This window comes from Sylvia atricapilla, chromosome 11 (genome assembly GCF_009819655.1).
Source record: "Sylvia atricapilla isolate bSylAtr1 chromosome 11, bSylAtr1.pri, whole genome shotgun sequence".
NCBI classification, from domain to species: Eukaryota; Metazoa; Chordata; class Aves; order Passeriformes; family Sylviidae; genus Sylvia; species Sylvia atricapilla.
Genome location: NC_089150.1, coordinates 17016289 through 17029831, shown reverse-complemented (window position 1 = coordinate 17029831; position 13543 = coordinate 17016289). Strand labels below are relative to the sequence as shown.

At 41.5% G+C, this 13543-nt stretch overlaps 1 protein-coding gene across 7 annotated transcripts in view; it reads right to left on the bottom strand.

Annotated features, from left to right (window-relative positions):
- DOCK3 (dedicator of cytokinesis 3) overlaps positions 1–13543 on the bottom strand; it is a 185393-nt gene that overhangs the window by 60582 nt on the left and 111268 nt on the right. For all 7 annotated transcript variants that reach the window (XM_066326884.1, XM_066326888.1, XM_066326885.1 and 4 more), the window contains exons 15-21: positions 8431–8555; positions 4195–4357; positions 3645–3751; positions 2781–2952; positions 2204–2301; positions 470–553; positions 27–127 (exon numbers count right to left, since the gene is read on the bottom strand). In XM_066326884.1, coding sequence (XP_066182981.1) covers positions 27–127; positions 470–553; positions 2204–2301; positions 2781–2952; positions 3645–3751; positions 4195–4357; positions 8431–8555 — 850 coding nt within the window. The remainder of the gene's footprint in view (positions 1–26; positions 128–469; positions 554–2203; positions 2302–2780; positions 2953–3644; positions 3752–4194; positions 4358–8430; positions 8556–13543) is intronic.

The window sequence follows — 13543 nt, the reverse complement described above, 5'->3', positions numbered from 1 at the left end:
CTCAAAGGGAGGAACACAAGACCTACTTGTAAGCCAGAGCCCCTGCAAAGTGCTTCTGGATGTAGGTGTCCATGACGGGGCGGAAGTGGAAGTACTTGCTGTCCCGGAGCAGGTTGATGATGAACACCTGTGGACATGGAGAAGGGACCCCAGCTCAAGGAATTGCACATTGCTGCCAAGTGCCCACAAGCAAGTGCTCCAATCTAAGGAGCATTCAGACACATGAGCTGCTTTAAACAGTCAGTTGTGTTTTCAGCTAAGATTGGTTGCTCCTCCTGCAGGAGAGCAAATACTGCTGCCCCTGGATGTGCTGAGGGCAACCTGCCCTCCTCACCCAAGAGCATTACAGAGAACACAGCTGGATCCAGCTGAGTATCTCATATTTGACAGAAGCACAATATTAGCAACATGATGATAAGAAACTTAAAACTCACTGAGTATGGAGATAAAGAACAACCCAGCAGCTTACCAGAGACTGAAAGACCAGCAGACCATACTTCTCTGTGTTGTCATCCAAAACTACAAACAACGTGTCCAGAATATCTTGGAGGAACTACAATGACACGAACAAAGAATTTCAACTTAGATTGTATTCAAAAGGTTATTTCTCCCCTGCTTTAATTAGTTCATACATGTTAATATCTTTGTGAAACGCCTGCCAAGAACAGATCACTTCAGGTTCACCCATATGATGTGACAGATTTTAATTTGATTTTACTTAAAAAAATTTTCTCTTCGCAAGGAGTATTTTCAAACAAAAATGATAGAAAACCAAAAAATAAGAAATATGTACTATATACTTGATTTATAATTTTGATTAACTGTTCCTCTCACTTTCAGCTGACTGGAAGTGCTGCCTGACACCAGTGGCAACAACTTGGTCTCATTCTCAAATCACTGGAGTCCCAGGTACTGTTCAGCATCAAATCTGAGGCTGGGCAGTACATTAAATTATGTTCAATATTGAAATTTTTGTTAAATGACAGAAAGTAAAGCTTTTCTAACAAACATCAATTGGGGCCAGTTACATGTTGCCAATTGCTTCTTTCACCCTTAACTCCACAGCTTGTTGAACACTGACAGTTCAGTGATTTTCTTTCTGAAAGCACAGTCTCCAAAAGGACGAGTCTGAAGGTGAGTGCTGGAGATCATTAACTGTACATTCTCTCATAATTTTTTAATCTACTCTACTTAAATTTCTGATGTGGACAACATGAAATAAATTACTACAATTTATGAAGTCTCTGAAATGATAAAGTATCTTTTTTTCTAAGTTATTACATTCTGTTCTTCATATTCCAGTGCCAAACGACAGCTGATTTATGGGGAGAATCAATTACTTCTCCCCATGAAATAATTCAATCCACATATTTCTTTTTCTTACTCTACAAAACCAGATACTTGTACTGCCCTACAAACAAAGTACATAAAACATGACATTCTTGAAGAATTCCAGTATAAATGGGATTTGTGCTTCCCTGTTACTGTTACCAAGTTACCATGAAGAGTAACATTCCAGGTATGGTGACACTCAAATGAGTTACAGTGAAGTGGCTTTAATAACAAACTACTTAAATGATAGGATTTGTCTTCAGTTTCTTCTCCTTGTTGTTTGTGTTAGAAATCAGCTTTTACTTCCAGATTTATAGAAATAAATCCTAGGGAGAGTTCCCAGCATAGCTAGGTTATCAGAGGCATGTCTGGAATGCTCTTTGTTTTGCTGAGACCACAAGTCTTCAAACACAGTTGGAAGCTCCTCGGCCCTAAGGCAGAAGCTCAGGCCACAGGAGATTATAATGTAGAGCAACAGTGGCTACAAAACCTGGTGAAATGATGAGCTGGCAGACAAGAGACTGGTGCACTGCTGGCTGGAGGCCCCAGAGAGCCCCTGCCAGGAGCTGTGCCTGCACCAGCTGCTGTGTGGGACTGCAGACTGGAAACACTGGTGCTGAGGCCCAGCACATGTGGCTGAGAGCATCTGACTAAGGATTAGCTCTGGTTTGATCCCACAGATTGACTGTGCAAAAGTGTCTCAAGTGTATCTTCCTGACCAGTTTCACCTCATAATAAAATCCCAGTTCCTACAGGGTAGAAGTTCAAAGTGTGAATCAAAAAGCACAGTAAGAGGGAGCCTTCAGAAGTGGTCTGCAGGTCTGAACCCACTGCCCATCACACATACATCCAAAGGCTGTAATTTCAGTACCTTAACAATCTCCTCGCCACTGACATGTCTCAGTCTTCCCAGAATATCCATCACTCGATCTGGGTAAGCTTTCCATTTGAGCAGGGCAAGCAGATCCACTGCAGAGAGAGGGAGGAAGAGCTAGAACCACACACAGAGGGAAGAGTGGCAACCTCAGACCCACCAGAGATTAATCACGTTGCACTTCACCTCTTGATGCAGTCCACCCTTCTTGGGAAATGACATATATATATATTATATATATATATATTATATATATATACTTATAATGGAAAACAAGAAGTACAATATGGAGTGAGTCAATACTGCTACAGAAAGGAATGGAAGAATGATAAAGTGCTTTAAAAAGAGTAAAGGCTGCATTTTTCCCTGTGTGACTTGACACAGGAGTGGACAATCCACTCCCGTCTGCTCGTGCTTTAGGGACATTGCTGTAAAAAAATCTCATTTACTTAGCTGCTCTGTGAAAGTCAAGCAAAGCAAACTCTGGATTGTGTAAAAGCGCTAATAGTGAATTGTTTTGCTCTCTTTCCTAATTCCTGCTGCCTTGGGCAGCTCTGAGGGATCAGCAACTCACCATTCTGGGTCAGTTTGGTAGAAGAGAGTTGTGTGGAGACTGAGAAGGTCTCTTTGGTGCTGCGCTGGAAGATGAGGCTGGAGGGGATGTTGGGGCAGCCGTTGTAATCCTCCTTGCAGCAGGGCAGTCCCAGGTACAGCGCGTGGTTGTTGAACGTGCTGTTCTCATCACACTGTGGGGGCAGCACAAGGGATGCAGTTGGACCTTGTCCATCTCATCCCACATGCCCACAGCCTGTCAGCAGTTCCCCAACAGTGCCTATGTTGGGATTTTTGTGAGTGCACACCAACACTCCTAAGGAAAAGCTGTGCCCGGGGGCCTGGACATGCCCAGAACAGACCCAGCTCCACAGAGTGGTCTCCAAGCACTGCCTCGTTAGAGCTCATCAGATCTTCAGATGTAAACTTAGTGCTGCCACCTGAAAACTCTACTGAACAAATAAACCCAGATGAATCAGCAGGAAGGAAAAACCCCCAAGCCCAAATCTCTTGCTGCAGGGCTGCCAAGCTGTGGCACTGCAGCACGAGGCATTTAATTCAGCACAATGTCATCTTACAAAGGCACAGAGCAATGCCTTAAGCTGGTAGAAGTGCTGAATGCTCATGAACACCAGCATGTTTGATGTCCAAATGGATGGGATTAATAGCAGGTAAATCATCATCATCAGGATGGAAAAGGTGAGCTGGACCTAGAATAGAAGGCTCTATCCAAACCATGTGAATTTGAATGTAGGAAATTTTGAAACTACTATTAATTTGTTCCTCACATACATCTAATAAGGGGGAAAAGGATAATGTAATGACCATTACTAATTTAAGTAATGTGGTAGAGATGAGCAGTGAAAAGTCTGCAGAGAACTGGTACCTTATAAACATATAGCTCATGGATATCATCCGATAAAGTTGTGCCATCATCTCTCATCAATGGGGTGAATGCAAAACCAAAGAGCTTCTTTTCTCCCTTGTCTTTTGCTGCAGGAAGGGATAGAAAGAAGGAATTATATTTGTGCATACCCTTTCTGTCAATATACACAAGATTACTCACCAACTTCTCCACATGCCTAAAAGAAAACAAGCAGCTTACAGAACAAACAACTTTTCTAATTCTATTTTCTTTTTTCTAGTTCTGCGTAAAGGACTGACAAGCTTCAAATCAAACATAGACATGCCAAACATAGCAAAATCTAAACTGTTTCTTCTGCAAAGAAAACATTCTACAGAAAAACACAACAAAAGAACAGCAGGGACAAACATCTACAAAGCGATTTGCCCTGCGCTGATCATTCACCATGTTTTTAGCGTGCTGTTTGATGAACTCAGCCAAAGGCTGCTTAGCAGTGTATTCCCTGTGTTTCTGGCCTCCCTTTGCTGCCCTCCACCCAGTGACAGCTCATGCAGGCAGGGGGAGGACTCACTGGAGCAGTGCCGGAACTCGAAGCGCAGGTGGGAGCCGCGGAAGCGGTCAATGGGGATGGGCAGCTTGATGATCTCGCCCCAGCGCGGGCTGTTGTTGTGGTACAGCACGAAGGAGTGGTAGGCACTCCTGCTCGGCTCCCCCGAGCCCAGGCTGATGCAGTCCTGCCACCAAGGGAAACAAGCCAGCATTAAACACATCACAGCGCCGCCCCTGAATAATTCCATCGCCCAGTGACAACCTTTAGGGAATTCATAGCTTTCTCTAGACATAAAAGAGTCAGAAGCAGAAATTCAGACACAATGAAATGTGGAATTTTTTAGGAGATCTTGAAACTTTGTTTTGGGTCAAAGGGTGAACTAAGGGACCTGTAACACTGGATGAATCCCAGTATCTTAAGTCATTATTTAAGCTAAGTTTTCCATCAAACACTGAGTAGACACAATAAACATTGAAGTCCAAATATACACAATTGAGTCCAAAAAACAAGTCATAATAGGACATCACTAGTAATATTAGCCTTCAGTGAAGAGATCCTTGAACCAGATTTCTGCTTCAGTATCTCAGTTCAGAAGTGATAACTGACCCTTCCAAGCTCTTTACAAATGTTCATCCTTCAAAACTGTGACTATCCAACCTCACCAAGTATCCCCGAAAATTCTAATCAAGTTACTTCTTCAGTGGTAAGCAGAGAATTTCTGTGTAATACTCATCACCTAAAATATAATTGGATCTAAATTTCTGCCTTCAAATATAACAAACTCAGAGATTTTGCCCAATCTATGCTTCACGAAATACAGATGAAGAAAAACATGAACTGATACTGTTTTAGAAAACAAAAAATCCTTAGAATACAAGTGAAGGAAAATAGGATAAATACTGAAGTTCTGAAATAAGGTCAGTAAAAGGCTCTTTGTGATAAAGACATGGAGCAGAAAGCACATTTTTTAATATATGAGCACTAATCCATGCTCTAGATCCAGCAGTAACAAAGAGATCCAGGAGAGATACAACATCTCACAAAAGCAAGCAGAAAAAAGATAGCTTGGAGATTCTTCACTAGCATGTCCAAGGATAATGAATCCAGGAAGAAACAAGCTAAGCAGATCAAGAATAACTCATGCAATATAAATTCTGATGTAAAAAACCCCCATGGAACAGTATGATGACAAGAACTGCTTCTGGTCATTTCCCCAAGGCATCTATAAATTCTATCCCAAGAAAATACCAGAAATGTTGATTTTTTTTAAAATCTGTAAACCATCTGACTGGCCAGTCAAGAACATTCCTTTAACCAGACCCAGTTAGTTCAACCTCTGGCAATAATCTGCTGGCTTTGAGAAACTTAAGAATTTGTGAAGGAGCCCAAGGGAAGGGAATAAAAGCTCTCTGGAATTCTGGGATTCAGTGCAAGGAGAGCCTTGCGTGGACAGAGACTCACTGCAAAGGCTCTGATCCAAACTGAGTGACTGAAGGCTGAATTCACACAACCCAGTCCTCTCAAATAATCCTCAGCAACCACATGGGATGAGCCACAAGCCCACATTTTTTCAATACAGCAACAAGAATTAAGTGTTGCAGATAACAACAGGTTAGTAGAGAGCAGTGCCAGTACTGCAACCCAGAACCGTAAGATCCCAGTTCTATTCTGTAGCAAGAGTAAATGCTTCAACGCAGCAATTCCAAAACCTCATTCTTCATTAGGCTCTTAGGAGCAAACAAAACAGTATTTCTATTTCCTCTACAAGGTACAGTAAAAATTCAAATTGTAATGTGAGGCTTTTTATTCCATCAAGAAGCAACCTGCTCTGGCTGACAAATGGCCAGCCTTTGAATGCAGTTTCATGCTATGAACTTCAAATAAATGAATAGTCTCTCCTTCTGGTTGTTAACTTAGTTTCCATGAAGTTATACCACATTCTATAGTCTGAGGAGGGCAGACTGATAAATCTTTAATTCTTAAATTGTGATCTGCAAAATACAAACATCAGACTAATCCCCAGACACCTGGTGACCCTGAGACCCAAGTAAGCAGGGGAATTAGAGGGCAGAGGCAGGGAAGAGAAGCTAAACTAGAAAAACTATCAGGAAATTTCTATTGTTAAAGGTGTGCCTTGCAATTCATAGTCTATTCTTGCTACTGGAACAGAAAAAAGAAAGAAGTAAGAAATGTGTCAAAGGATTTTTTTTTTTTTTTTAATTTTTCAGACATACTGAAAGATACTAACAATTGAGTAAGACCATTTTGAGAAGGAAATACTCATTTTCCTTTTGAACAGCACTACATTCTGGAGGTAATTCCACTCCTTTCAATAGGACTATTTCTGGATCAAGACACACTCAGCAGCAATGAGGAGCTGAGAAAATTCTCATTAATGCTGTGCATGGTTCTGCTAAGGGCTTCACAAAGACACAATTCAGATTTGGATTGTGCTGCTGGTTGGGACAAGTTTACAGACTGCTCTCTCCATCAGATGAAAATTCAGGCCATTTCCTCCTGTCCTGTGTAACTCTGCACACAGTGTCTCTGTTCTCAGCTCTGCTCCAGGAAGGCCATGAGGCAGGAATGGTGGAGGGCATTCCAGCCAGGAACGGGAACCAGGATTCCAACCAGGAACAGCAACCAAGATTCCAACCAGGAACAGCAGTGCCCCAGGGTCAGTGAACTCTCAGGGTTCTGCCCACATCCACAGGCATCATCAAACACTAGACACAAACCAAGTGTCTTTGCTGCTTTGACTGCAACTACACAGAGGAGCAATACCATAAAAACTGTGACAGGGAGTTTTTTAAAATATGCGGCCTAAATTTTAAAATCCCACAAACATCCTTTATATGTAAAGTCTCTCCTTTATGGCAAATCCTAGAATGATTTGTGTTGGAAAGGACTTTAAAGCTCTTCTTGTTTCACTCCCTCCCATGGTCTGGGACACCTTCCACCAGACCAGGCTGCTCAGAGTTCCATCCAACTTGGCCTTGAGCACTTCTAGGGATCAGGCAGCCACAGCTTCACAGGACAATCTGTTTACCTGATTTTTTTTCTAATTGGACTGAAGATCCTTTACACTGTCCCACTCTCCCATGTAAAGTCCCAATGTACTTTACAATTTTAACAACAGGCAAAGACAATGAAAACCAACTTCATCTCCTGAATGAAGGAGATGAACCAAAATTACCAAAATTAAGACTGATAATGTCTAGAAATTATCTGGCTTCTGTGTGTAATCATTAGTCACCATTATTAGCATTAGCATTTGAGGATGCTGATATTGCAGTTTGAGGGACTGCTCTTTGTCCTCGGCAGACTGAAATCAAAAGACGATTTAAACTTTGCCACTCAGTTTGAAAAGCTTAGGCAGAAAAGGAATCTGATCTTCGCTCTAAGTACAAACGAGTTACTTACAAGAAGTACACTTTACTTTTAAAGAAAACACAAGCAGTTGTAGTAATGAAACCTCTCCTTTCAATTAAAACCAGAATATTGTGGCAATGTATTTGGGACACACTTTTAGGTGTTTAGATTCTCCCCTGGAATGGCTACAAAGCCCATTTTATCACAGTGGATGTAAAAGAGAAGGGAGAGGGAAGTTATTTCTGATTGCTGCTCATGCTGAAATACTTCCTGTTTACTTCTCCATATTCACAACCTCCCACCCACCTCCCTGTCTTCAATAAAACTAAAAGAACAGAGGAGGTAAAACAGGAAACATAAACAATCCCCATCCCCAGGTGGAACGGAGCCAACCCAGGGTGAAATTTTATCCAAAGTTATTTTCCAGAACTACATTCAGTACTGTAACTCAACAACTCAGATTTAGAAGTCTCCCTTGGAATCACATTTCATTGTGTTGTATGGCACACATTTAATTTTAGAGATGCCATATACTCCTCAGTTCTGATTACAGTTACTCTAATTTTTTTTACTTTAGCCACTGACATCACATTTGGAAATCATGCTGGCTTTTCAGTTCATTAGTATTTCCTCCAAGTCTCCTATCCCCATATAAGGGAAGTGCTCCAAATCATTACAGATTTATAACTGATGAAAATATACAGCTTACAAACTTCACAATTAAAAAAAAAAAAAAAAAAAAAAAAAAAAAAAAAAAAAAAAAAAAGAGAGAGTGAGAAAGAGAGGTAGTTTTATTTTAGCTCTTCCCTTGCATCAGAGACTCTGGAACAAGAGGCTGTGTCCCTGCAGGGAGCACCTAAGGCTCCCAGGGAAAGGAGCACTTACCTTCAGGATCTCTCCATCGGCATAGAGCACATACATGGTCACCTCGATGTTCTTCTGCACACTTTTGCCACCCCTTTCAAAGTCCCCCTTCTCCAGGGTCAGGTACAGGTCATTCCGGATGTCACCTGCAGGGACAGAGTGGAGCCACAGCCTTAAACTCCACAGGGAACACCGGGGGCTGTCCCAGTTCCATTCCGCAAACCATTCTCTGTGTTCTGCAAGACGATGGCTGATGCCCAAATCATTCCAAGCAGCAAGTTAATTGTTAATAAGGATGAAGAGTTTAACATCAGTGCAGAAAATCAGACCGTTGTTAGTAATGCCTTTAATAATGTGAATTCAGAATCAATACTGGTTTTAAGTATGTAAGTGGGGAAGGGAAAAACACTTCTTACTGCTATGCTATGCCTCGTTAGCTGAGCTGGAAATGTCAGGCTGAGCCTGACTGAACATCCTTAGCTTCAGACTTCCTATTTTAAATATATTTTACAAAAAATAAGTATTTTTGTGATGATCAGAATAACATTATGTTCAATTAGCCTTTCAAGCATTTTCTATATTTTCAGAATTTCCTTTTACCATAACAATTAAATAAAAGTGGTATTTTTGGGAACCTGATCACAATTCAGCTCAGATGGATTAGGAAGGAATTATAAATGTAACTTCTGCTCAGTTTCTGGCTGGCCTCTGGTATCCATATGCATCACTATATGAAAGCAGGCACTATGGACACTTGCCAGCCTCTCACTACGTCATTTTCAGGAGCTTTCAGACCAAATTACTATATTCAGAAATAGAAATGCTTGTATCTCAGGATCTTGTTATCCTGAATTTCACAGACTCTAGCTGATTTGGTTTGGTTTTATTTTAGAACCTGATTTGGGAAACTGCTTTCAAGACTAATGTGGTCAGTTCTGAGGCCTACACCAAAAGGACAGTAGCTAACGCCTATTTTTCCTCTAAGATTTAGTTACTGACAACAAACATTTTAAGAAGGTTCCCATTTAACACTTTTTTTTATCTACTTGCCAGAAAGGCAAACATAGTAAAGGGCAATAAAAAACCACAAACAAACAACCCTAAACAAACAAACTCCAAAACCAAACCCACAACAAAAAACCAACAAAAAAACCCAAAAAACCCCAAAAAGACAAAAACTCCCACCAAAAACCCAAACAAACAAACAAAAAAACAACCAAAAAAAACCAACCAAAAAAATTTAAACGCTTTCAAGGCAAGTATTTTGTTGATCAGCCCCAAGACACTAAATGACAAAGTAATGGAACAAAGCAGAGACTCCTTCAATGTCTGACTTCTTCCACTTGGAGAAGCTGATGCAGTTAAATCTCTCTATTAATCAGAAGCACAATGAAATAAGGCAGCATTTGCTTTCAGGCACTGAGGGATATCCTTTTGTGCCCCTCAAAGCAGCGCTTCAAATTCTTCCTGAAGTCTAAAACCCCACAGAACTTGTTCCCTAATCTACTGCAGGGACAAACAATAGAAGCTTTCAGTCCTGCCTTTGCTTTCCATTTTATTTCTGGAGATAAGCACAACTCTTTCAGCATGGAAAATCCAGCTCTGTGGCTGCTCATCAGTGTTCTCTGACAGGACCTCTCTGTGAATGGAAATCTGTGTGCAGAACATGCTCCTCCTTCCAGGAGCCTCCTCTCCTGCAGGGGCAGTGCTGGGAACCTCCCAGCCAGAGGCTGAGCTGCCATGGGCCTTCACCACGGAAAAGATGACAGCAAGAGCTTGGTGAAAGACCTGGGATATTGGATCTGGTCTGGATTACCAAAGCACAGCATCAAATGCAATAATCCACAGGCCACAGCAGAAAAAATTATCTTATGATTCAAAATCAAGCTGAGATACAACTATCCTGATTATAGGGATATCAAAGGAATACAAAATTCATCACAGAATCCGGCTTAAGTTGGGTCTTTTGTTTTGAAAATGCTCCTGCTTAACAGACTCCATTCCTTTTGCTCAGCAATTTTCACAGTCAGGAAAAAGTTTCAATTTGTATGCCATAAATCTTAATAGAAATCAATTGTCCTCACTATAATTAGCATTTTGGAGCTCCCTACTTATGACCTCTTTTCTGGAAGGCAGTCTGGAACACAAGTGTAACATCAGATAGCAAATCATTCTCCAGCCTAAATGAAAGGCAGCATTTGGTCAAATATAGCATCTTGCCTTCTATTAAGCCTAACAGGAGGGATATTACTCCACTAATTAAAAAAGAAGCCTTTTGGGGTGGGGTGTAGAGGGATATTAAAATCAGTGGATTTGCATAAAACTTAAGGGAAAAGACAGTAAAAAGTAGTGAAATATAACAGTGTATCTTCTCTTATAAAAATAGTCATTTGGATCTTCAAAAAATATAGGTCACTACATACAGTAAAAATAGGAAATAAATGTATCTAACAAAGACAAAAAGCATTTAAACCATCAGGTAAGGTGATTATTTTGGTGGAAATCACTTTTCTACAAGGAGCAATCTTTTTTTCCTAACATATCCGTTGACCTGAGGCCTCACAAGCCTTTTGTTTTTCTTCATTTGCTTGTGATTGTGAGGGATTTGAGCTCTGGTACCCCAATGGGCAACACAGAACCCAGAGCAAATGCTTGAGCACAGAGCAGTTTATTGCAAATCCCTGCTCTGAGTGTGGAAGGGCAGAGAGAAAGCTCAGTGCCCTGTGGGGCTGGGACAGCACCATGGTGGCATCAGCAGGAGTGGCCTGGGCAGCTCCAGCCCTGGGGCAGGAACCTGGGCACATGGCTTGGCTGGATTAATTCCACTGGAAAGAGACAAAGAGAGAAAGAATGAACTTCATTTTAAGATGTCAGACCTTTCATGCAAATGACTGCACAAACAGCCCTGTGCTTGTGACAGCAAATCCTGCACTCTGGGGGAAAATCAGGCTGGTACCTCAGCTTGGACCACAGAGGCTTCAGGCCTTGGCAAACAGCAGCACAGAGCAAAAAACTGGGTGAGCTGTGACCTCCCATCATCAGAACAGGAATAAAAAGTGCTACAAGGCCAGTGGGCCAAGAGTATTTATAGAGCAAAGCCTGCTGATGTCATTTGAAGCTGAGGTCACTGTGCTGGGGAGCTGTCAAGGATGAACTGAAAACCTCACAAGAGTTTTCAGAATGGGAGTTGTTTCAAAGCCCATCTCTCTACAATTGTCTTCCAGTAAAAAACAAAAGTAAACTCCTTTTTAGCATATTCCATGCACTTTTTATATACATGGTATATATGGTAACTGACATTAATTCCATATCAAATGCCTTGAAAGACAGTATTTTCCACTACAATATTAAAAAATCATTTTCTTTTCTTATGGGGCTCTTCCTTTATCAACTCTCCATCTTTATTGAGGTTTTGTTTTTCCGTTTTAACCTATTTATGAAGCCCAATGTCCAACATAGAGTTGTTTAAATTATAAATCATAAATTATAGCTTGGGGAGGTTCACTTGTATTGAAAGGAAATCCTTTCTTATATCATCTGAAATTAGTTCAATGGTAATGGAGGCAAAAAGGAGTGGTGGAAAAGGTTACATGAGCCTAATATTGATTTTGTATTTGCAGTATAAAGGAATGCACTGGAAGACTTCCAAACAATTTTTTTTTATCGTTTTCAAGACTTAATAACCTGAAGCAGCCCAACAGGCACTCCTTGTCTAGTCTCCAGCAGAAGAAATGGGAGTTTATCCTGACAGGGTGTGCAGGTTTTCCACTGGAAGGCTGACTAGGTACTTGTACTGCAAAATAGTAACAGTTCACAGGAACTGTCTGCATTCAATCAAACACTTTTTATTCAAGGATCCTAAAGGATTTTGGACACTGAGGACAGGAATGGTCCCTGTTTTGTGCAGAAGAATACTGTATCAAAAAAAGGTACATTATTCACAGAAGTTTCTGCAGGAGAAAGAGACACAAATTTCTAATCACTCAATTCTAACAACTTTTTCTGAGCTGTCAATATTTTTTGACTTTGTGGACATGTAATACTTCCCTGCAAGCTGGGGAACAGTGGCAGATCTCAGAAGTCTGCGTGTGAAGGTCTAGTTTCAACTAAGTAAAATAGTTATTTATCCAGAGAACATTGGATTTTTTTAAGGTGAAAGTCTTTTACAATTTAGGTAGCCACAGGGAAAAAAATCCCAGAATATTAGTGTTTAGGTCTATTTTTATGAAATCGCTGAGCTGGTCCTTATAACTTCAGGACCCATACATGATGCAGTGTCTGCTGGACTCTCTAACATCCCTAGGTTTGGCATCTCTTCAGAAATAGTGGCATTTCACAGAAGAGTCAATGGACACAAAAGACAATCAGGGCATCTTCCACCATGGATTCTGAAGAAAACCCGAACTTGTGCATTTATGTGCCATCTATAAATCAGCAACCAGAACAAATTAGCATCACCCCACTGACTTGAACCAAGCCACAGCAGCTCAAACTGAGGACTTGGGCTAGCAAGGAAGAGCTTTGAAGCAAATGATAAAGTGTAGACATTTCTGTTCATGTGCAGTGCTGTCACATGTTCTGGCTGTATTTGTTTGAGCTCCTTGCAGGCAAACTGCTCTGCTTCCGGAGACTGTCACATTATCCTGGACATTCCCTTTCTGGATGGCTCTTCCTGAAGCTGCTGCTTTGGAGGGGGCCAGTGATGGGTCCCTGATCTCAAACAGCAGAATTCCCTCTCACCTGGGGCTGCAGCTGCCTCCAGTGCAAATACAGCTACCTGCAAAGGACAGGGACTTCAGCCGAGCTCAGTGCTCATCACATCACTCATCCAGCCCAAAAGGACAAGGGCAACGTGGCCAAGGCTCAGTGGAAAGGGTCTCCAGCACCCCTGTCCTGCTTTCTGGCTGCCCCTCAGGACTCGTTTGCAGTCTCATCCTCCCACTCTGTGATTTTCCCTGGCTTTAGCAATGACATCCCCTGTGACAGCCCTGTGAAGCCCCTCCATATTCCCACTGCATTCCTGGCACAATCCCACACTCTGGGGTCACATTCCATCCATTTCAGCAGCTCATTTCTCTGCCCCTTCACCAGCCAGGCAGCAGGGTTTTTTAAGGCCTATATTCTTGAAATAGCT